The 23026-nt window shown below is 47.3% G+C and overlaps 1 protein-coding gene across 2 annotated transcripts in view; it reads right to left on the bottom strand.

Annotated features, from left to right (window-relative positions):
* Window positions 1–23026, bottom strand: part of CRPPA (CDP-L-ribitol pyrophosphorylase A) — a 313658-nt gene that overhangs the window by 71969 nt on the left and 218663 nt on the right. For both annotated transcript variants that reach the window (XM_040352251.1, XM_040352250.1), the window contains one exon: window positions 17658–17777. In XM_040352251.1, the coding sequence (XP_040208185.1) occupies window positions 17658–17777 (120 nt within the window). The remainder of the gene's footprint in view (window positions 1–17657; window positions 17778–23026) is intronic.

Genomic DNA, 23026 nt, shown 5'->3' with positions numbered 1-23026 from the left:
CGTGAATCGCCGTATTTCACTCATTTGCATATTTGAATGGCTAATCAATGGGAGCGCCACCATGCGTCCAGCCTAAATGTGCTACCACCCTACGCCGGTGTAGGCAAGTTACGTCGGCGGCATGAAGCCTCTTTTTAGGCACATCTTAGTTTGTGGGTCCGGCGCACAGATACGACGGCGCACATTTGCACTTACGTCGGCGTATCTTGTTATACGCCGGCGTAAGTGCTTTGTGAATCTGGGCCATTGATGTAAGGTAGGACATGAAATTTACAAAAGTGCTTTTGGATTTCTGATAGGAGTTTATCTTGAAACTCTCATCTGCTTCACCCTATTTTTACAGTAAAACCCACCTTTAGAATGGAGGAGAGATAAAGCGTCCAAGCCACAAAAGCAATACAACCCGACCCATCCAGGTTGGCTCCTCATAAACCAGCTTCTACCGCAGAGAAGGGTAAACCATTATGACAAGAGCACTTCAAAGGCAGCTTTCACTTCTTCAGATCCTGCAAGTTTATTGAAAGTGCAGTTATCCTTTAAATCTGTCACCTTCTGCTATTCAAGAACCGAATCCAACTTGAAATAAAGTAAACTAAATCTAAAAGGCTCAATCACAGCCAAAAAAATACCCTCGCCCCGTGCCAAGCCCACACACGGCGAAGAAAATCTATTGCATAAGCTACTTTTTTTTTTTTTCCTATTTAAATTGATTTTTGAAAACTTTGTTGCAACCTAAGCAACTCACCTAGGAAGCTGATAATAGACACATTCATTAAAAGTTCTCCGCATAATGAACAACGGTGAGCTGACGAGCGATGGAATGCGAGGAAAGAAAATAATTACAGTAAATACTAATTAGAGGAATCACGGTGGTGAAAATAAATATTACAAGCTATGACTACATGCCAAGAATCTGAAACACAGCAAGCTCTGTGAGGTCTGAAGAGAATTTACTTTATAATCATACAAACATGGATGTGGCGGCCAAAGACCTGCAAAGATGATGCTTCAAAAATAAGAGTGGTGACGACTTTGCTCCTTGGAAAATGCCAAGGCCTGGTGTATAGAAACCCTAACAATCAACTTCTTTTATTTGCTCCTCTTTGGTCTGTTAACCGATTGCCGACCGCCGCACGACTATTTACGTCAGCAGAATGGCACGGCTGCGCAAAGGGACGTACCTGTACTTCCTCTTTAAATCGCGGCATAGTGGGCGCACGTCCGCCATGTGCTCTGTGCGTTTGACCGCGGGTTCCGCGGACTTGATGTCCGCCGGGTGCCCGCGATCGTGTCACGGAGCGGCAGAACAGGGAGATGCCTATGTAAACAAGGCATTTCCCTGTTCTGTCTAGCAACATGACAGAGATCTACTGCTCCCTGTCATCGGGAGCAGTGATCTCCCTCATGCTGTCGTGAGCCCGCCCCCCCACAGTTAGAATCACTCCCTAGTACACACTTAACCCCTTGATTGCACCCCTAGGACCAGATCCACAGAGAGAGTACGCCGGCGTATCTACTGATACACCGGCGTACTTTCAAATTTCCAGTGTCGTATCTTTAGTTTGAATCCTCAAACCAAGATACGACGGCATCTGGGTTCGATCTGGCAGGCGCACGGCTTCGTACGCCTTCGGATCGTAGATGCAATACTTCGGCGTCCGCTGGGTGGAGTTTGCGTCTTTTTCCGACGATCCACGAACGTACGCACGGCCGTCGCATTCTCTTACGTCGTCTCAAGTCGGCTTTTTCCGGCGTATAGTTAAAGCTGGTGTTTTGCGGCGTATAGTTAGACTTGCCATGTTAAGTATGGCCGTCGTTCCCGCGTCGAAATTTGAATAGGGATGGACGTAATTCACGTCTAAGTTAAAAAAATGACATCGTTGCGACGTCATTTAGCGCAATGCACGGCGGGAAATTTAGGGACGGCGCATGCGCAGTTCATTCGTCGCGGGGGACGCGCTTCATTTACATGAAACATGCCCCCTACTCGCCGATTAGAATTACGCGCCGAGAGATACACTACGCCGCCGTAACTTACGGCGCAAATTCTTTGTTAGTTCAAAGAATTAAAAAGTAAGTTACAGCGGCGTAGTGTATCTCACATACGCTGCGCCCATCTAAATGTATGTGGATCTGGCCCCTAGTGTTTAACCTCTTCCCTTCCAGTGTCATTTACACAGTAATCAGTGCATTTTTATAGCACCGATCGCTGTAAAAATGACAATGGTCCCAAAATAGTGTCAAAGGTGTCCGCCATAATGTCCCGGTCATGGTAAAAAATCGCAGATCGCCGCCATTACTAATAAAAAAAAAAATTATAATAAAAATGACATAAAACTATCCCCTATTTTGTAGATGCTATAACTTTTGCGCAAACCAATCAATATACGCTTATTGCGATTTTTTTTTACCAAAAATATGTAGAACACGTATCGGCCTACACTGAGAAAGAAATTCATTGTTTTAAATATTTTTCTGGGATATTTATTATAGCAAAAAGAAAATAATATTGTTTTTTTTTTTTTAATTGTCGCTCTTTTTTTATTTATAGCGCAAAATAAAAACCACAAAGGTGATCAAATACCACCAAAAGAGCTCTATTTGTGGGGAAAAAAGAACGTCAATTTTGTTTGGGTGCAACGTCGCACGAATGCGCAATTGTCAGTTAAATTGACTCAGAGCCGAGTTGCAAAAAGTACTCTGGTCAGGAAGGGGGTGAATTCTTCCAGGGCTGAAGAATATACAAGTGAAAGAGTTTTCTTAGATTTGTCTAATAAGTGCAAAAAATACCAGATTTTTATGCGATTTCCAGTGCGACTATTGATGTAACCTTGATGCAAGTTCAATGCAACTTTAGAAGTTCAGCCCCGGTTCACAGAATTGCATGACAAGGCTCCATAGACTTCTATACTGAGCAAAATTATAAATGCAACAGTTTTATGTTTGCCCCTATTTATCATGAGCTGAACTCAAAGATCTACGACTTTTTCTATGCACACAAAAGGCCCTTTTCTCTCAAACATTGGCCCAGATTCAGGTAGCTTTGCCCATTTTTTACGGAGGCGCATCGCACCGTTTTGCCGCTGCGCCTCCGTAAATTTCCTGCACTACGCTTGATTCACGGAGCAGTAGCTCCGTAAATTGCGTGTGCGCTCCAGAAAACTGCCCGGCGTAAGGGCGCGTAATTTAAATGATCCCGTAGGGGGCGTGGATCATTTAAATTAGGCGCGTTCCCCCGACGTGCATTGCGGTAAATGACGTCGCAAGGACGTCATTTGCTTCAAAGTGAACGTGAATGGCATCCAGCGCCATTCACGATTCACTTACGCAAACAACTTAATTTTTTAAAAATGCGACGCGGGAACGACGGGTATACGAAGCATTGGCTGCCCCTGCTAATAGCAGGGGCAGCCTTACGCAAAAACCAACGTACGCAAACGACGTAAACTGCGTACGCAGGGCTCGCGTAGGGTTGTGAATCGGCGTTAGTATGCAATTTGCAGCCTACGTAAGAATGCAGCCTACGATATGACTGGCATAAGAGCCTTATGCTAGTCATATCTTAGGCTGCAGTCCGCGTAACGAGGTTCCTGAATCAGGAGCATTCGAAACGCCGGTGCAAGTAAGCAATTGCGCTGCGTAACTATGGTTACGCAGACGCAATTGCTTTTTGAATCTGGGCCAGTGTTCACAAATCTGTCTAAGCGCTGGTTCACACTGGTGCGATTTGACTCGGTGGCATCTGCCGGCAAAGACACCGTCCTAATCGGTGCGACGGCGCTGCACCGATTTAAAAAAGTAGTTTCTGTACTACTTTTTGCGATTTCGGGCCGCGATTTACATTGACATCTGTGTAGAAACCTGCACTGATGTCTCTGTAATCGCGGCCGAAATCAGGACTGACAAACGGGAGTAAAATCTTGCGAGTTCAGCTGAACTCGCATGGCTTCATTCCCGCAGCCCAGTGTGAACCTGGGCTAAATCTATGTTAGGCAGGCCATACATAGATAAGATTTTTGAAAGAAAATTATTTCCAAATTCGACCCAAGTATTTTCATTGGTATTTCGCACTATTAGTGGGTTGCAAAAACAGACAATTTTGGTGTGGCCATTGAATTTTAATAATCGGACATGTTGGAAATGTAATTGAAAAAGAAATGCGTATGTGCAAGAAAAATAAATTTTTCACGTCTTGAAAAATGGTCGTGTGTAGGCTTTAATGACGTGAAAAAAACACGCATGCTCAGAAGTAAGCTATGAGACGGGAGCGATCGTTCTGGTAAAACTGGCGTTCGTAATGAAGATAGCACATTCGTCACGCTGTAACAGACAGAAAAGCACAAAGACTGAAAAGCGCGAATCGTCTCTCAGCAAACTTTTACTAACACAAAATCAGCAAAAGCAGCCCAAAGGGTGGCGCCGTCGTACGTGTTGTACATCACCGCGCTTTGCTAGAGCATTTTTTTTTCACGATCGTGTGTAGGCAAGGCCGGCTTAACAAGAATCAGGTGGAAATTTTTTTTTTTTTTCTAGACCATTAAAAACGATGGTGTGTACTCACCAAGGCTCCAAGGCTGGATTCACACCTATGGCATTTTTTGTGCTTTTTGCATTTCGCAGATTTGCTCTACAGAACGTGTTACAGGATGTTAAATGGACTATAGTGCAAATCTGCAAAATGCAAAAAGCACAAAAAATGCATAGGTGTGAATCCAGCCTAAAATGTGCAGTTTTATCACACAGCACAATGCCACAGAGTCGCACGTTTTGAGGGAGTGTGCAATTGGCATGCTGACTGCAGGAATGTCCACCAGAGCTGTTGCCCTTTAATTAAATTTCATTTCTCTACATACACTGTCTCCAAAGGCGTGTCAGAGAATTTGGCAGTACATCTAAGGCCTTGTACACACGGGCAAACATGTCCGCTGAAAACGGTCCGCCGGACCGTTTTCAGCGGACATGCCGCCAGGAGATTTCTGTATGATGGCTGTACACACCATCATACAGAAATCCCCGCGTACACGATACGCGGTGACGTGCGCGGCCCTGGAAGTTCAATGCTTCCACGCATGCGTCAAAGTCATTCGACGCATGCGAGGGATGGCGGCTGCTCGGACATGTACGGTAAGTCTGTACAGACGACCGTACATGTCCGACGGACAGGATTCCAACGGGCATGTTTCTAAACATGTTTAGAAACATTTGTCTGCTCGAAAACGGTCTGGCGGACAAATGTACGCTGGAAACCTGTCCGCTCGGCCATACACACGACCTAACATGCCTGCTGAAACTGGTCCGCAGACCAGTTTCAGCAGACATGTTCGGTCGTGTGTACGGGGCCTTACTGGCCTCACCACCGCAGACCACCTGTAACCACACCAGCCCAGGACCTTCACATCCAGCATCTTCACCTCCAAGATCATCTGAGACCAGCCACCCAGACAGCTGCTGCAACAATCGGTTTACATAACCAAACAATTTCTGCACAAACTATTAGAAACCGTCTCAGGGAAGCTCGTCGTCCTCGTCAGGGTCTGGACCTGACTGTAGTTCGTCATCGTAACCGACTTGAGGGGGCAAATGCTCACATTGGATGGCGTCTGGCACTTTGGAGAGGTGTTTGCTTCACGGATGAATCCCGGTTTTCATTGTACAGGGCAGATGGCAGACCGCGTGTATGGCATTGTGTGGGTGAGCGGTTTGCTGATTTCAAACTTTTTGGATGGAGTGGCCCATGGTGGCGGTGGGGTTATGGCAAGGGTTGACAAATTTGCTTGGAATCTAGGAGCCAGCTAAAAAAGTTAGGAGCCAGAAAACGCACCCCGTCCCGACGAGCTTGCGCGCAGAAGCGAACACATACGTGAGCAGCGCCCGCATATGTAAACAGTGTTCAAACCACACATGTGAGGTATCGCCGCGATTGGTAGAGCGAGAGCAAAAATTCTAGCCCTAGACCTCCTCTGTAACTCAAAACATGCAACCTGTAGATTTTTTTAAACGTCGCCTATGGAGATTTTAAAGGGAAAAAGTTTGTCGGCATTCCACGAGCGGACGCAATTTTGAAGTGTGACATGTTGGGTATGAATTTACTCGGCGTAACATTATCTTTCATAATATTAAAAAAAATGGGGACAACTTTACTGTTGTCTTATTTTTTAATTAAAAAAAAGTGTAATTTTTTCCCCAAAAAGTGCGCTTGTAAGACCGCTGCGCAAATACGGCGTGACAGAAAGTATTGCAACGATCGCCATTTTATTCTCTAGGGTGTTAGGATAAAAAATATATATAATGTTTGGTGGTTCTAATTAGAGGGAAGAAGATGGCAGTGAAAATAGTGAAAAATGACATTAGAATTGCTGTTTAACTTGTAATACCAATGGCTCACCACCAGATGGCGCCAGCTCACAAAAAAAATATTTTTTTGCCCACCTTCCAAACCAAGTCGCCAGGACACTATTTCTAGTCGCCATGGCGACCTGGCGCCCGGGATTTGTCGATCCCTGGGTTATGGTATGGGCAGGTGTATGCTATGGACAATGAACACAGGTGCATTTTATTGATGGCATTTTGAATGCACAGAGATACAGTGATGAGATCCTGAGGCCCATTGTTGTGCCATTCAACCACGACCATCACCTCATGCTGCAGCATGATAATGCACAGCCCAGTGGTGCAAGGATCTGTACACAATTCCTGGAAGTTAAAAACATCCCAATTTGTGTATGGCCAGCATACTCACCGGACATGTCACCCATTGAGCATGTTTGGGAGGCTCTGGATGTTCCAGTTCCTGACAATATCCAGCAACTTCGCACAGCCATTGAAGAGGAATGGACCAACATTCCACAGGCCACAATCAACAACCTGATCAACTCTATGAGAAGATGTGCTGCACTGCGTGAGGCAAATGGTGGTCACACCAGGTACTGGCTGGTTTTCAGACCCCCCGGACCCCCCAATACAGTAAAAATGCACATTTTAGAGTAGCCTTTTATTGTGGCCAGTCTCATGCCCCATACACACGATCGGTTTTCCTGTTGGAATCCCGACCGTGTGTATGCTCCATCAGACTTTTTCCAACAGGAAAACTGCTGGAAAAAGATAAAAAAGCAGGATTTCTTTTTTCCCCCGTCAGGAAAAAAACTGTTTGGAATTTCTGATCGTGTGTACATATCCAGACGTGCAAAATTATTACGCATGCTCGGAAACAATTTGACGCATGCTCAGAAGCATTGAACTTAATTTTCTTGGCTCGTCGTAGTCTTTTACGTCACCGCGTTCTTGGCAGTCAAAATTTCACCGAACTTTTGTGTGACCGTGTGTATGCAAGGCAGGCTTGAGAGGAATTCCATCGGGAAAATCATTGTTTTTTATTTTCCAACGGGAAAACCGCTCGTGTAAAAACGGGTCATAAGGCACACTTGTGCAATAGTCATGCTTTATTAATATAAAGTGCTCCAGTGTCTGTGCCTTATAAAAATAATGCAGCCGCTATATGCCTGATTTCAGAGCGCTGCTTGGCGCGCATGTGACTGGCTCTCTCCTCCTGACTGACGTCAGTGAGGGAATCTGGGCCCCTCCCGCTGCAGCTGTCAGGCTGAGCAAGGAGAGACCTGGACGGTCACGTGAGCACCGAGCAGCGCTCTGAAATGAGGTGTATAGCTGCATTATTATATACGGGGGGGGGGGGGGGGTGGACAGATTCCATTATTTAACAGAGAGCTTTGAGTGTTTTGCATATACTGGGTTAACAACCACTTTAAGGTGCAGGTCATATACCGATAAATACGGTAGTTATGACGGTCAGGTGCCTTCAAGCTATTGACCATATAGGGCTAGATTCAGATAGAATGGTCTATCTATCCGCCCGGCTTATCTCAGATACGTTACGCCGCCGTAATTTAGGGCGCAAGTTCTGTATTCAGAAACAACTTGCGCCCTTAGTTACGGCGGCGTAACGTATCTGTGTCGGCGTAAGCCCGCCTAATTCAAATGTGGATGATGTGGGCGTGTTTTATGTATATTAACTGTGACCCCGCGTATTTGACGTTTTTTGACGATTTTAAAAAATCCAAGTGCGCATGCTCGAAATTCCGCCGCAAATCGTCATTGCTTTTGACGTGAACGTAAATTACATCCAGCCCTATTCGCGAACGACTTACGCAAACGACGTAAAATTTTCAAAACTCGACGCGGGAACGACGGCCATACTTAACATAGGATACGCTTCATATAGCAGGGGTAACTTTACGCCGAAAAAAGCCGAACGTAAACGACGTAAAAAAATGTGCCGACCGGACGTACGTTTCTGAATCGGCGTATCTAGCTAATTTGTATATTCCTTGCGTAAATATACGGAAGCGCCACCTAGCGGCCATCGTAAATATGCAGCCTAAGATACGACGGTGTAAGACACTTACGCCGGTCGGATTTTAGGGAAATCTATGCGTAACTGATTCTATGAATCAGGCGCATAGATACGACCCCGCACACTCAGAGATACGACGGCTTATCTGGAGATACGCCGTCGTATCTTCTATGTGAATCTACCCCATAGTTGATAAGTCTAGACCCCTTTAAGGCTTTTGTCCATAGACAATGGCTTTACATCGATGGAAACAATTATAGGACTAGACTACTATAGATCCAAGGTCCATGTTGCAGTGTAGATGCTTTGCTAGCAGGCTGGCTTCCTAATCACAGACATAAAGGAACCAGGAGCTGTTCAGCAGCTTATCTGATCTCCGTCTACATTCCCTTCCTTTCTCTTGGAGCAAAGGAAGTCATTTACAGGAAAACATCGGGGATGGAGATGTGAAGACCCTCATACATCAAGCTGACAGGTCCTCAACTGAAAGTGACAGATTGCCGGTGCACATTTCACAAATCTCATCTAATATCCATAACATCCAAATCATCATTACCGGCACAGAGACAAGAGACGCGCTGCTGATATGTCACTGCAAAGATATGTCCTTAGAGATTCCAAAACAACGTTCCACGTATAGAAATCATAGATACAGTAAAGGGGTTGTAAAGGTTCGTCTTTTATTTTCTAAATTGGTTCCTTTAAAGCGGAGGTTCACCCTAAAAAACATCTATATACCATTACATCCAGCATACTTCCGAAATCTACAGTATGCTGTTTTTTTTTTTTTGCCATACATACCGTTTTATTGTTATTTTCCCCCCGGCTTCCGGGTTCTGGCTCCCGCGGGAGTGGGCGTTTTCCTATTCAGAGGTTAGATGATTGACGTCTGGTGAAAAACTTCCCCTGGCGCATAAGGCGCGTCACAAGTTTTCCGTAAGTAGCAGAACTATATGGCACCTGCGCAGTCAGCTCTACATGGCGGGGGCAGGCGCCGTATAGAGCCGACTCGCAGGTCGGCTACTTACGGAAAACTGGTGACGCGCCTTATGCGCCAGGGGAAGTTTTTCACCAGACGTCAATCATCTAACCTCTTAATAGGAATGCCCACTCCCGCGGGAGCCAGAACCCGGAAGCCAGGGGGAAAACAACAATAAAATGGTATATACGGCAAAAAAAAAAAAACAGCATACTGTAGATGTCGGAAGTATGCTGGATGTAATGGTATATAGATGTTTTTTAGGGTGAACCTTTGCTTTAAAGGAACCAATTTGGAAAATAAAAGACGAACCTTTACATCCCCTTTACTGTATGTAAAAAAAAAGAAAAACAACAGCATACTGTAGATGAGTGAGTGAGTGAAAACCGTATATAGCGCAACACATGCGAACTGAAACGCCTCTGGGCGCTTAGTATCCATTCCCTGAGTAAAACTTTTTGACCTCAGAAAAGATGGGTTTTGATCTTTCTTCTGAAGGCCAAGTGGTTCACCTCCAATCGGATGGTGGTTGGTAGAGCGTTCCACAGTCTAGGTCCTTGGACTGCAAATCTTCGTTCTCCTTTGGACTTGTATTTGGCGTTGGGTAACTGGAGATGTCGGAAGTATGCTGGATGTAATGGTATATAATTGTTTTAGGGTGAACCTCCGCTTTAAGCTAGTGCATTGTTGGTTCACTTACCTTTTCCTTTGATTTCCCTTCTAAATGTTTTTTTTCTTTGTTTGAATTTCTCACTTCCTGTTTCTCCTCAGTAAGCTTTCCACCATCATCCGAGCGGTGGAAAGTCAGTCAGGACAGCTTACTGAGGAGGAACAGGAAGTGAGAAATTCAGACAAAGAAAACAAAGAAAAAAAACCATTTAGGCCTCGTACACACGACCGTTTTCCTCGACAGAATCCATCAAGAAACTTGGTGGCAGAGCTTTTTTGCAGAGGAAAACGGTCGTTCTCTTTTTCCTCGTCGGGAGTCTCAATTTCCTCGTCGTATTCCTTGTCGGGCTGGTTTACGACGAGAAACATGTTCGTGTGTATGCTTAGAAACTTGCGCATGCTCAGAAGGGTGGTGCTAGTGGAATCAAACTTCCCCTTTATAGTGCCGTCGTACATGTTTTACGTCACCGCGTTTGAGAACGACAAGATTTTGTCTTGACAGTGTGTACGCAAAGAAAGCTTGTCAAGTTTCTCCACAAGCCTAAGGCCCCTTTCATGTTGCGGATGAAAACGGGACATACATTGGTCCCTATATGATTGCGGGTGTCAGCGGATGAACATCCGCTGACACCCGAAATTACCCGCTTCTGCAAAGATCCGATTTTTTGGACGGAAGAAAATCCTATTTTTCTTCCGTCTGGCGGATCGGATCGGGTGAACACGGACATACGGTCCGTATTCATCCGATCCCCCCATAGGGGAGAGCGGAGGACAGTGTGCGGGGACCGCCCTGTCAGCCGACGGCTCAGCGGGGATTTTACGGAGGATCCCCGCTGAGCAAAGCGGACACACGGAGGCGGATAATTACTGATCCGCCCCGTGTGAAAGGGCCCTAACAAGGAACTCGTTGAGGAAAACGATGTTTCATTTACGACAAGTTCCTCAGTCGTGTGTACGAGGCCTTTAGGCTCCATGCACACTGAAGCTGATAAACTGCAGTTTATTGGCGTTTTGGCTTTTTTTTTTAAAGCCCATAAACTGAACTCTGTGTTAGCCTATGTGCCCATGCACACCTGGGCGTTTTTTAGTGTTATTGAGCTTTGGAGTTTATTGGCTTTTTTCTGAACGTCCGAAATTTGCGTTCAAAGTGCAGTTTTTCGCCGGAAAAAAAACAGCTAAAAAACGGGTTTAAAAAAAAAAAACTACACTGAAAAACGCTGATTAAAGCTATTGCAAAAACGCTAAAAAAACGTTGAAAGGCTCCCTGCAAAGCTACTGGCATTTTTACAGCTTTTTTTAGCTTCAGAGCCTTATGCCACGTACACACGATCATTTTTCGGCATGAAAAAAAAACGTTGTTTTTCAGCATGTCCAAAAAACAACGTTTTTCCAACTTCATCATTAAAAACGACGTTGCCCACACACCATCGGTTTTAAAAAATGCTCTAGCAAAGCGCGGTGACGTACAACACGTACAACTGCACTATAAAGGGGAAGTTCTATTCGCCTTTGGGCTGCTTTAGCGGATTCCGTGTTAGTAAAAGACGATTTGCGCTTTTCTGTCTGTTACAGCGTGATGAATGTGTTTACTCCATTATGAACGGTAGTTTTACCAGAACGAGCGCTCCCGTCTCATAACTTGCTTCTAAGCATGCGCGGGTTTAAAACGTCGTTTTTGCCCACACACGACCATTTTTTACAACACGAAAAGCGGCATTTTTTTAAAACGACGTTAAAAAATGCAGCATGTTCGAATTTTTTTTTTGTCGTTTTTCAGAACCCGAAAAATTATGTGTAGCCCACACACCATCATTTTAAATGACATTTTTAAAAACATAGTTTTTTTTCATGCCGAAAAATGATCGTGTGTACGCGGCATTAGAAGGAAAATTGAAGGAAAAGGTAAGTGAACCAACAATGCACTAGCTTAAAGTAAACTATTTAGAAAATAAAAAACAAACCTTTACAACCCCTTTAAGGCAGAAATGTAATGAATTGTTCATTTTAAAACCAAAGTGTATGTAAAACCCTTTCACATCCCAAGACGATCGGTAAACGATTTTTGCATGAATGGCAGCGACCAAAGTAGCAGAAATATTGTTGTTAAATTATATATTCAGGTCGTGTGACGGATTCCCTTCTCTGCAGCTTGTCACTTGTTCCATTGACATCGCTATGTTCAAAAAATGTCAGGGGTCTCCAAACCTTCTAAACAAAGGGCCAAATTACTATCCTTCAGATTTTAGGAGGGCTGGACCATAGCCAGTAGGAGTAGAAAATGCCCCGCTGTCAGTGGGATTAAACAATGCCTCAGGCTTGGCTGTCAGTGGGAATAAGAAAATTACATAGCGCTTGTGATCAGCAAGAAAGGGAATAGTGTCCCATCGCTGATGTCAGTGGGAAGAATAGTGTCCCATGTCAGTGGGAGGAATAATGTCCCATCGCTGATGTCAGTGGGAAGAATAGTGTCCCATCGCTGATGTCAGTGGGAAGAATAGTGTGCCATCGCTGATGTCATTGAGAAGAATAGTGTCCCATCGCTGATGTCAGTGGGAAGAATAGTGTGCCATCGCTGATGTCAGTGGGAAGAATAGTGTGCCATCGCTGATGTCAGTGGGAAGAATAGTGTCCCATCGCTGATGTCAGTGGAAAGAATAGTGTGCCATCGCTGATGTCAGTGGGAAGAATAGTGTCCCATCGCTGATGTCAGTGGGAAGAATAGTGTCCCATCGCTGATGTCAGTGGGAAGAATAGTGTCCCATCGCTGATGTCAGTAAGAGGAATAGTGTCCAATTGTTGGTGTCAGAGAAAGGAATAGTGCTTTATTGTTGGTGTCAGTGGGAGGAACAGTGCCCCATCATTGTTGTCATTGGGAGGAACCGTACCCCTTCACTGGAGTTAGTGAAAGGAACAGTGCCCCATCATTGGTGTCAGGGGAGCAATAGAATTGCACCATTGGTGTCAGTGGGAGGAATAATGTCCCATCACCATCACTGGGGTCACTGGAAGGAACAGTGCCCCATCACTGGTATCAGTGGGAGGAACAGTGCCCCATCATTGGCGGCAGTGGGAGGAATATCGCTCCATTGTTGGTGTCAGTGGGAGAAACAGTGCCCCATCCTTGGTGTCACTGGGAGGAACAATACCCCATTACTGGGTTTAGTGGGAGAAACAGTGCCCCATCATTGGTGTCACTGGGAGGAACAATACCCCATTACTGGGTTTAGTGGGAGGGACAGTGCCCCATCACTGGTGTCACTGGGAGGAACAATACCCCATTACTGGGTTTAGTGGGAGGGACAGTGCCCCATCACTGGTGTCACTGTGAGGGACAGTGCCCCATCACTGGTGTCACTGGGAGGTACAGTGCCCCATCACTGGTGTCACTGGGAAGGACAGTGCCCCATCACTGTTGTCACTGGGAGTGAAAGTGCCCCCTCATTGGTTTCAGTAGGAGGAACAGTGCCCTATCGTTGGTGTCAGTGGGAAGAACAGTGCCCCATTGTTGGTGTCAGTGGGAGGAATAGTGCCCACAGCGCCGAAAAAGGGCAACTGGCCCCCATGCCACAGTTTGGAGACCAGATATCTTTATCAGCGATAACAGTAATAATTTTTCTGCATTTATGTTTTTCTTTGATACATACCAGGTGAGCGTGTGAAGAATTCTGTTGTGCTTTTTTTACCCTATTAACCACTTAAGGACCGCCGCAAGACGATATAGGTCGACAGAATGGCACAGCTGGGCACAAGGGCGTACATGTACGTCCCCATTAAGAACCCAGCCGTGGGTCGCAGGCAGGCCCAAGGACCCGATCGCCGTCAGTGTCCCGCGATCGGGTCACAGGAGCTGAAGAATGGGGAGAGGGAGTGTCAAAAAATGGGACGCCAGGTTGGGAAGTAAGGAGACGCCACGGTGGGCAGTAAGGAAACACCAGGGTGGGCAGTAAGGGAACACCAGGGCTTGCGGTAAGGGGACGCCAGGGAGAGCAGTAAGGAAACACCAGGGTGGGCGGTAAGGGGATGCCAGGGAGAGCAGTAAGGAAACACCAGGGTGGGCGGTAAGGGGATGCCAGGGTGGGAAGTAAGGGGACGTCAGGGAGAGCAGTAAGGAAACACCAGGGTGGGCAGTAAGGGGATGCCAGGGAGAGCAGTAAGGAAACACCAGGGTGGGCGGTAAGGGGATGCCAGGGTGGGAAGTAAGGGGACGCCAGGGAGAGCAGTAAGGGAACACCAGGGCTTGCGGTAAGGGGACGCCAGAGAGAGCAGTAAGGAAACACCAGGGTGGGCGATAAGGGGATGCCAGGGAGAGCAGTAAGGAAACACCAGGGTGGGCGGTAAGGGGATGCCAGGGTGGGAAGTAAGGGGACGTCAGGGAGAGCAGTAAGGAAACACCAGGGTGGGCGATAAGGGGATGCCAGGGAGAGCAGTAAGGAAACACCAGGGTGGGCAGTAAGGGGATGCCAGGGAGAGCAGTAAGGAAACACCAGGGTGGGCGGTAAGGGGATGCCAGGGTGGGAAGTAAGGGGACGCCAGGGAGAGCAGTAAGGGAACACCAGGGCTTGCGGTAAGGGGACGCCAGAGAGAGCAGTAAGGAAACACCAGGGTGGGCGATAAGGGGATGCCAGGGAGAGCAGAAAGGAAACACCAGGGTGGGCAGTAAGGGGATGCCAGGGAGAGCAGTAAGGAAACACCAGGGTGGGCGGTAAGGGGATGCCAGGGTGGGAAGTAAGGGGACGCCAGGGAGAGCAGTAAGGGAACACCAGGGCTTGCGGTAAGGGGACGCCAGAGAGAGCAGTAAGGAAACACCAGGGTGGGCGATAAGGGGATGCCAGGGAGAGCAGTAAGGAAACACCAGGGTGGGCGGTAAGGGGATGCCAGGGTGGGAAGTAAGGGGACGCCAGGGAGAGCAGTAAGGAAACACCAGGGTGGGCAGTAAGGGGATGCCAGGGAGAGCAGTAAGGAAACACCAGGGTGGGCGGTAAGGGGATGCCAGGGTGGGAAGTAAGGGGACGCCAGGGAGAGCAGTAAGGAAACACCAGGGTGGGCGGTAAGGGGATGCCAGGGTGGGCGGTAAGGGGATGCCAGGGTGGGCGGTAAGGGACACCAGGGTGGACGGTAAGGGGACGCCAGGGAGAGCAGTAAGGAAACACCAGGGTGGGCGGTAAGGGGATGCCAGGGTGGGCGGTAAGGGGATGCCAGGGCGGGCTGGAAGGGGTTAAAAAAATATAGGGGAGAAACGGCAGGGTGTCAGTGTTACCAAACAGGAGAGCCCAACCTATAAACGTAATTCTCTTCCTCACACTGAAGTGTTGCTGTAGAACGGTTTATCGTGTCATGTAAAATTGCTCAGTGACAGGTTTACATTTCGGCACGCCGGATGAGCCATTTCAAGTTCTGGGTGAAAAAAAAGCTTATGGAGACATAACAAAGGCCTGGATCAGCCACAAAGAGCTTTTCAAGGATTTAAGGTTCATTAATAAATACTTAACACTTACTCCAGATAAGATCTGTTGTTGTGCTGTTTGCAGGCCATGCGTTCAACAACAACGTGTCTTCTACACAGCCGGACGGATACGCAGCGTGCCTTTCCGCAAATCACAAGAGCCAAATCTGTTCAAGCTGAAGTTTCATCTGCCTATGAAATCCAGTTATTATATTATTAAAAATTATTGTAGCGCTACCCCCGCAGGGGCTGCTGGTACCTGGCTCTCCTATTCCTGCATAGCCGGGCAACACACATTTTCCACTGGTATCCACGCACAAGAAACCAGTCCCTGGGCAGGTGTTTGTCATTTTTATTAAAGCAGAGGTCCAGCGGAATTTTTTTAAACACTGTAGCTGCTGACTTTTAATAAGCACACTTACCTGTCCAGGGTGCCCGCGATGTCGGACTCCGGATCGGGTCCCAGCGCCGCCATTCAAAGTAAGGGAAACAGGCAGTGGAGCCTTGCGGCTTCACTGCGCGTTTCCTACTACGCATGCGCAAGTTGCACCGCGCTTTGTGAATGGCCATATTTCTTCTGGGACACACACACAGGTCCCAGAAGACAGCGCGCCCCATTCCCCAAAAGACAGCGCGCCCGATTCCCCAGAAAGCACCGCGAGTAGGAGAAGACAGAAGATCACAGCGGAAAAGGAAGTGGCAGATTAGGATGATCTGCCTAGCAACAGCCATTTCTGGTAAGTATAAAAAAAAAAAAAATTTGGGACCCTTTTTGTCTATTTTTGTTTTTTTTGTTTTTGTTTTTTAGGGCGGACCTCCGCTTTAACCGGTTAACGCCCGCCGCATGTATATGTACGTCCACAGAATGGCACGTACAGGCACATGTACGTCCCTGCCTTTCCGCGGGTCGGGGGTCCGATCGGGACCCCCCCCCGGTACATGCGGCGGTCGGTAACCCGCGGGGAGCGATCCGGGACGAGGGCGCGGCTATTCGTTTCTAGCCGCCCCCTCGCGATCGCTCCCCGGAGCTGAAGAATGGGGAGAGCCGTATGTAAACACAGCTTCCCCGTGCTTCACTGTGGCGGCTGCATCGATCGAGTGATCCCTTTTATAGGGAGACTCGATCGATGACGTCATACCTACAGCCACACCCCCCTACAGTTGTAAACACACACTAGGTGAACCCTAACTCCTTCAGCGCCCCCTTGTGGTTAACTCCCAAACTGCAACTGTCATTTTCACAATAAACAATGCAATTTAAATGCATTTTTTGCTGTGAAAATGCCAATGGTCCCAAAAATGTGTCAAAATTGTCCGATGTGTCCGCCATAATGTCGCAGTCACGAATAAAATCGCTGATCGCCGCCATTAGTAGTAAAAAAAAAAAAAAAAAAAACTATCCCCTATTTTGTAAACGCTATAAATTTTGTGCAAACCAATCGATAAACGCTTATTGCGATTTTTTTTACCAAAAATAGGTAGAAGAATACGTATCGGCCTAAACTGAGAAAAAAAAAATGTTATATATGTTTTTGGGGATATTTATTACAGCAAAAAATTAAAAATATAGTTTTTTTTTCAAAATTGTGGCTCTATTTTTGTTTATAGCGCAAAAAATAAAAACCGCAGAGGTGATCAAATACCACCAAAAGAAAGCTCTATTTGTGGGGGAAAAAAGACATCAATTTTGTTTGGGAGCCACGTCGCACGACCGCGCAATTGTCTGTTAAAGCGACGCAGTGCCGAATCGCAAAACCTGGCCTGGGCATTTAGCTGCCTAAAGGTCCGGGGCTTAAGTGGTTAAGGATAACAACTTGGATGGCTCCCATTTATGAAGTATTGGATTTGGCTGCTAGTGCAAACAGAACTTAAGCAGCCCATTGATGATTTTATTTTCTTTCCTTACACCGCAGCTGGAAAGAAAGAAAATTGCCTTCCGCAGCACTATTGTGTTCTGCCGGCGGGTGGGGGCAGAGCCTTCCCAGTCAGCAGAACACAATGATTACTGCTAATGGCTATAGCCGCCGGTAGTAATCACATGTAAAAAATCCGATAGGCTGGTTGTACCCAAGTCGATCGATGGATTGACTTCAGTACCGTCTGCCCATAGATGGATCGAACCACCGCCAGTCCCTGCTTAACTAATTGAATTTCAATCCATGTATGGCCTGCTTTACACAAGGGAGGAGTTCACTTACCTTAGAGAAGCGAATCAAAAGACCGTAAACCAACACGTCCGCTTTCTGTGCTTCTTTTGCCAAGTCTCGGATCCCACTTAGGTTCTGAGTTCCACTTTGCTCTGAAAAATCCAGATGAACCTTAGAGAAGAATAAAAAAGTAATACATAAATAAATAAATACAGCCCGTATGCTAATGTAATAGCCTTTAATTAGTCCAAGCACTCAATGGAAAGTTAATAAAAATATATTTTAGAACTAAGCAAAGAGGGATAACAAGCTTATAAATCACATCCAAAGGAACAAAAATCTTATTGGAAGGGGCGTTGTCCTACACTGCCTGTGGAAATAAGTTAATTATTCCCTGTATACATGTGCGGGATATCCGACGGGAAAAGTTCCTGTCGGAAATCCTGAGGGGAAAGCCAAGAACATGCTCGGTCAGTCTTTCCCCCTACACACGAGTTGTTTTCCCGCCCGGAAAACTGCAATGGGGCTTTGGTCGGGAATCCCGGCAATGTGTATGCTCCATCGCAGTTTTTCCCATAGGAAAACTGCCAAAAACCACTGGGCAAAAGTACGCCGGTTTTCCCGGTGGGAAAAAAAGACATCTGGTTCTCTTTTTTTTGTCCGGCGGTTTTTGGGCAGTTTTCCCGTCGGAAAAACTGCGAGGAGCATACACACGGCCGAGAACGTGCATTGTGTTTCATGGAAAGGTAGTTGATAGGAACAGATCTTCTGGGCAGTGAAGAGAGTTACCTTTGAGGCCCCTTTCACACGAGAGCCCCGATCGAGTCCCCCTGTCTGTTTTCCAGGCGGACCCGATCGGACCCTCTATTCTCCTCTATAGGTAGTCGGATTTAAAGAGACCTGTGTCTGTTTACACCCAGCTACCTCTGATCCAGCAAAAACAAATGGAAGAGGATCCATTTGCCTCTGTCTGGCCAGATCGGATCGGAGGGGAGTCGGGGGTAAATTGACAACTGGTCCGTCCGCTTCCGACTGCCCATAGAGTAGAGTGGGCTCTGTCCACTCTGCATAAGCGGAGCACACATAGAGCGGACACCCCCCCGCTCTGCTCAGCTCAGCTGGACAGATCCGACTCGTGTGAAAGGGGCCTTAGGGCCAGTTCACACCAGACGCAGTTCCGTACAGTTTCTTATGCATTTTTTCTGCACTAAAAATGCATGCACAGTGTTTTCCATGTATTCCAATGGCTCTAGTTGGCTCTAGTTCTCACCATGCAATCAGTTTCCGGTGCAGAAACTGACTGCATGGTGTGAACTAGAGCCAACTAGAGCCATTGGAATACATGAAAAACACTGTGCATGCATTTTGTGCAGAAAGAAAGCACACGGAACTGTGTCTGGTGTGAACTGGCCCTTACTGTAACGGCTTGCTGACCACCCAAAAGCAGATTTACTGCTACAGGGTGGCCACGCTGTGCAGAGTCACATACACTATACAGTAGTATCTTGGATTATGAGCATAATATGTTCCAGAAGAATGCTTGTAATCCAAAGCACTCGTATATCAAAGCAAGTTTCACCATAGGAATCGATGGAACCTCAGATAATTTGTTCCAGTGTCACTGCTAGTGTATGCAGTACCGCATGTGGCCAGAGGTGGGGGGCGCCGGACCTTGCCGGTGACTTTTCCTCAATGTTCCCCTAACGGGGAAGTTCCTTCACTGACTGCGCAGGCGCAAACTTCCCGACGGAAATCTCCGAACCTCGCCCGGCATCCAGGCTCATTCTTTAACATCCCCGTGGATTGGAGGATGTTAAAAAAAGAGCCAGGAGGCCGAGCGAGCCATCCGAGCGCAGCGAGGACGTGAGGCCGACTGGCCACTTACCTCGAAATCCACGTCGCCCTGGATGCCGGCTGCGATTCGGGGATTTCCGTCAGCAAGTTTGCACCTGCGCAGTCCTTGAAGGAACTTTCCCGATAGCTGGAACCATCTCAGCACATCAGCTTGCGCATGCGCTGGAACTTCCACGATAGCTGGAACCAGCACGGCAGATCACCGGGAAGAAAACTCCCACGTGCATGCGTGGGAGTGACGTCATCATGGCTCCGGCCACTCACAGTGCCGGAGCCGCGAACCCGGAAGACACGCCAAGGGCAAAATGTCAGCTCCCTCGGCGTAGACCAGGGCACCGATATGGGGGCTTTGTTCTGAGGTAAGTATTTCATAATGAGCTAGTATGCGGTGCATACTAGCTCATTATGCCTTTGCCTTTCAGGTTTTTTTTTTTTTATTTGCAGGTATACAACCGCTTTAAGCTTTGCCAAAAAAAAAAACATAACACGTCAGCATTGGTGCATATCAGTGCTGCCATCTGTTGTTGAGATATAAAAGTGGAGGCATTACTTTTCATTCAACTTCTGTGTTTTATGGAGAAAACAAGACACCCACCCTGTGGCAAAAGTAATTAGACTCCGAGATCCGTAGGAGAAGATCTGGAAACACGGAGATGTAAATACTGCTACTGAAGAAATAATTTAAAGTGTTTAAAATCAGCCTGTATATGCAGTAAAGCATGCTTGTTATATGCACTGCGGAACCTTAAGGGCTCTTTCACACGTCCGTTCCAATCGTCCGTTTTTGGACGTCCGTTAACGGACCGCAATGCTTCCCTATGGGTTAACGTCCGTTAGCATCCGTCTGCGTTAAGTTCCGTTTTTTTGGACGGAAGAAAACCCTATTTTTGTTCCGTCAAAAAAACGGAACGGACGAAAAACGGACGTTACCATCCGATCCGCTAACATCCGTTTTTCATCAAAATATGTAAAAAGCCCCCCCCCCCCCCAAAAAAAAACGGATGAAAAAACGGATGGAAAAACTGATGAAAAACTGACGGAAAATGGACGAAAAACTGACGGAAAAACGGATCAACTGATGAAAAAAAAACTGATCTAAAAAACTGAGCTGACGTGTGAAAGAGCCCTTAGGGGTAAATCCTCTGCATTGTTTAAAAAGTCTGTCTGATCCGGTCTTCTCTGATCCTCCCCTTCTTGCATTGCCCCCAAATCATGTCTGGATAAGACAGAGTAAATAGAGTCAGGCTGCACATGCTCAATGTGGTGTGTACGGCTAGAGAGTTTTTATTTTCTTGGGAGCATGCATGTGATCAGCATAGGGCCAATCAGCACTGTCCAGATAGAGGGTAAGGGGTCCTGTAACCTCATTGGACAGCTCAGTGCAGTATGAAAACTCCTCCTACAAGCGTTAACCAGACACTGATAGAAGTCACAAGACTGCTATATACTGCTGGTGAAAAAAAGTATTTAGCAGTTTATATTTACTAAAACAATTGCATTTCCATGTTCTGTGTACCGTGGGAGACCAGATATAGTGAATGCAGAGTCCTGGGGACACCAGATCTAGTGAATGCAGAGACCTGGGGACACCAGATCTAGTGAATGCAGAGTCCTGGGGACACCAGATTTAGTGAATGCAGAGTCCTGGGGACACCAGAGCTAGTGAATGCAGAGTCCTGGGGACACCAGATCTAGTGAATGCAGAGTCCTGGGGACACCACATCTAGTGAATGCAGAGTCCTGGGGACACCAGATCTAGTGAATGCAGAGTCCTGGGGACACCAGAGCTAGTGAATGCAGAGTCCTGGGGACACCACATCTAGTGAATGCAGAGTCCTGGGGACACCAGATCTAGTGAATGCAGAGTCCTGGGGACACCAGATCTAGTGAATGCAGAGTCCTGGGGACACCAGATATAGTGAATGCAGAGTCCTGGGGACACCAGATTTAGTGAATGCAGAGTCCTGGGGACACCAGATTTAGTGAATGCAGAGTCCTGGGGACACCAGATCTAGTGAATGCAGAGTCCTGGGGACACCAGATCTAGTGAATGCAGAGTCCTGGGGACACCAGATATAGTGAATGCAGAGTCCTGGGGACACCATATATAGTGAATGCAGAGTCCTGGGGACACCAGATATAGTGAATGCAGAGTCCTGGGGGACACCAGATCTAGTGAATGCAGAGTCCTGGGGACACCAGATCTAGTGAATGCAGAGTCCTGGGGACACCAGATCTAGTGAATGCAGAGTCCTGGGGACACCAGATCTAGTGAATGCAGAGTCCTGGGGACACCAGATCTAGTGAATGCAGAGTCCTGGGGACACCAGATCTAGTGAATGCAGAGTCCTGGGGACACCAGATCTAGTGAATGCAGAGTCCTGGGGACACCAGATCTAGTGAATGCAGAGTCCTGGGGACACCAGATCTAGTGAATGCAGAGTCCTGGGGACACCAGATCTAGTGAATGCAGAGACCTGGGAAGACCAGATCTAGTGAATGCAGAGTTCTGGGGACACCAAATCTAGTGAATGCAGAGTCCTGGGAAGACCAGATCTAGTGAATGCAGAGTTCTGGGGACACCAGATATAGTGAATGCAGGGTCCTGGGGACACCAGTTCTAGTGAATGCAGAGTCCTGGGGACACCAGATCTAGTGAATGCAGAGTCCTGGGGACACCAGATATAGTGAATGCAGGGTCCTGGGGACACCAGATCTAGTGAATGCAGAGTCCTGGGGACACCAGATCTAGTGAGTACAGAGTCCTGGGGACACCAGATCTAGTGAATGCAGAGACCTGGGGACACCAGATCTAGTGAATGCAGAGTCCTGGGGACACCAGATCTAGTGAATGCAGAGTCCTGGGGACACCAGATCTAGTGAATGCAGAGTCCTGGGGACACCAGATCTAGTGAATGCAGAGTCCTGGGGACACCAGATCTAGTGAATGCAGAGTCCTGGGGACACCAGAGCTAGTGAATGCAGAGTCCTGGGGACACCAGATCTAGTGAATGCAGAGTCCTGGGGACACCAGATCTAGTGAATGCAGAGTCCTGGGGACACCAGATCTAGTGAATGTAGAGTCCTGGGAAGACCAGATCTAGTGAATGCAGAGTTCTGGGGACACCAGATCTAGTGAATGCAGAGTCCTGGGGACACCAGATCTAGTGAATGCAGGCTCCTGGGGACACCAGATCTAGTGAATGCAGAGTCCTGGGAAGACCAGATCTAGTGAATGCAGAGTTCTGGGGACACCAGATCTAGTGAATGCAGAGTCCTGGGGACACCAGAGCTAGTGAATGCAGAGTCCTGGGGACACCAGATCTAGTGAATGCAGAGTCCTGGGAAGACCAGATCTAGTGAATGCAGAGTTCTGGGGACACCAGATCTAGTGAATGCAGAGTCCTGGGGACACCAGATCTAGTGAATGCAGAGTCCTGGGGACACCAGATCTAGTGAATGCAGAGTCCTGGGGACACCAGATCTAGTGAATGCAGAGTCCTGGGGACACCAGATCTAGTGAATGCAGAGTCCTGGGGACACCAGATATAGTGAATGCAGAGTCC

The sequence above is a fragment of the Rana temporaria genome, chromosome 5 (assembly GCF_905171775.1).
Source record: "Rana temporaria chromosome 5, aRanTem1.1, whole genome shotgun sequence".
In the NCBI taxonomy this organism is placed as follows: Eukaryota; Metazoa; Chordata; class Amphibia; order Anura; family Ranidae; genus Rana; species Rana temporaria.
This window is presented reverse-complemented; position numbering and strand designations above follow the sequence as displayed.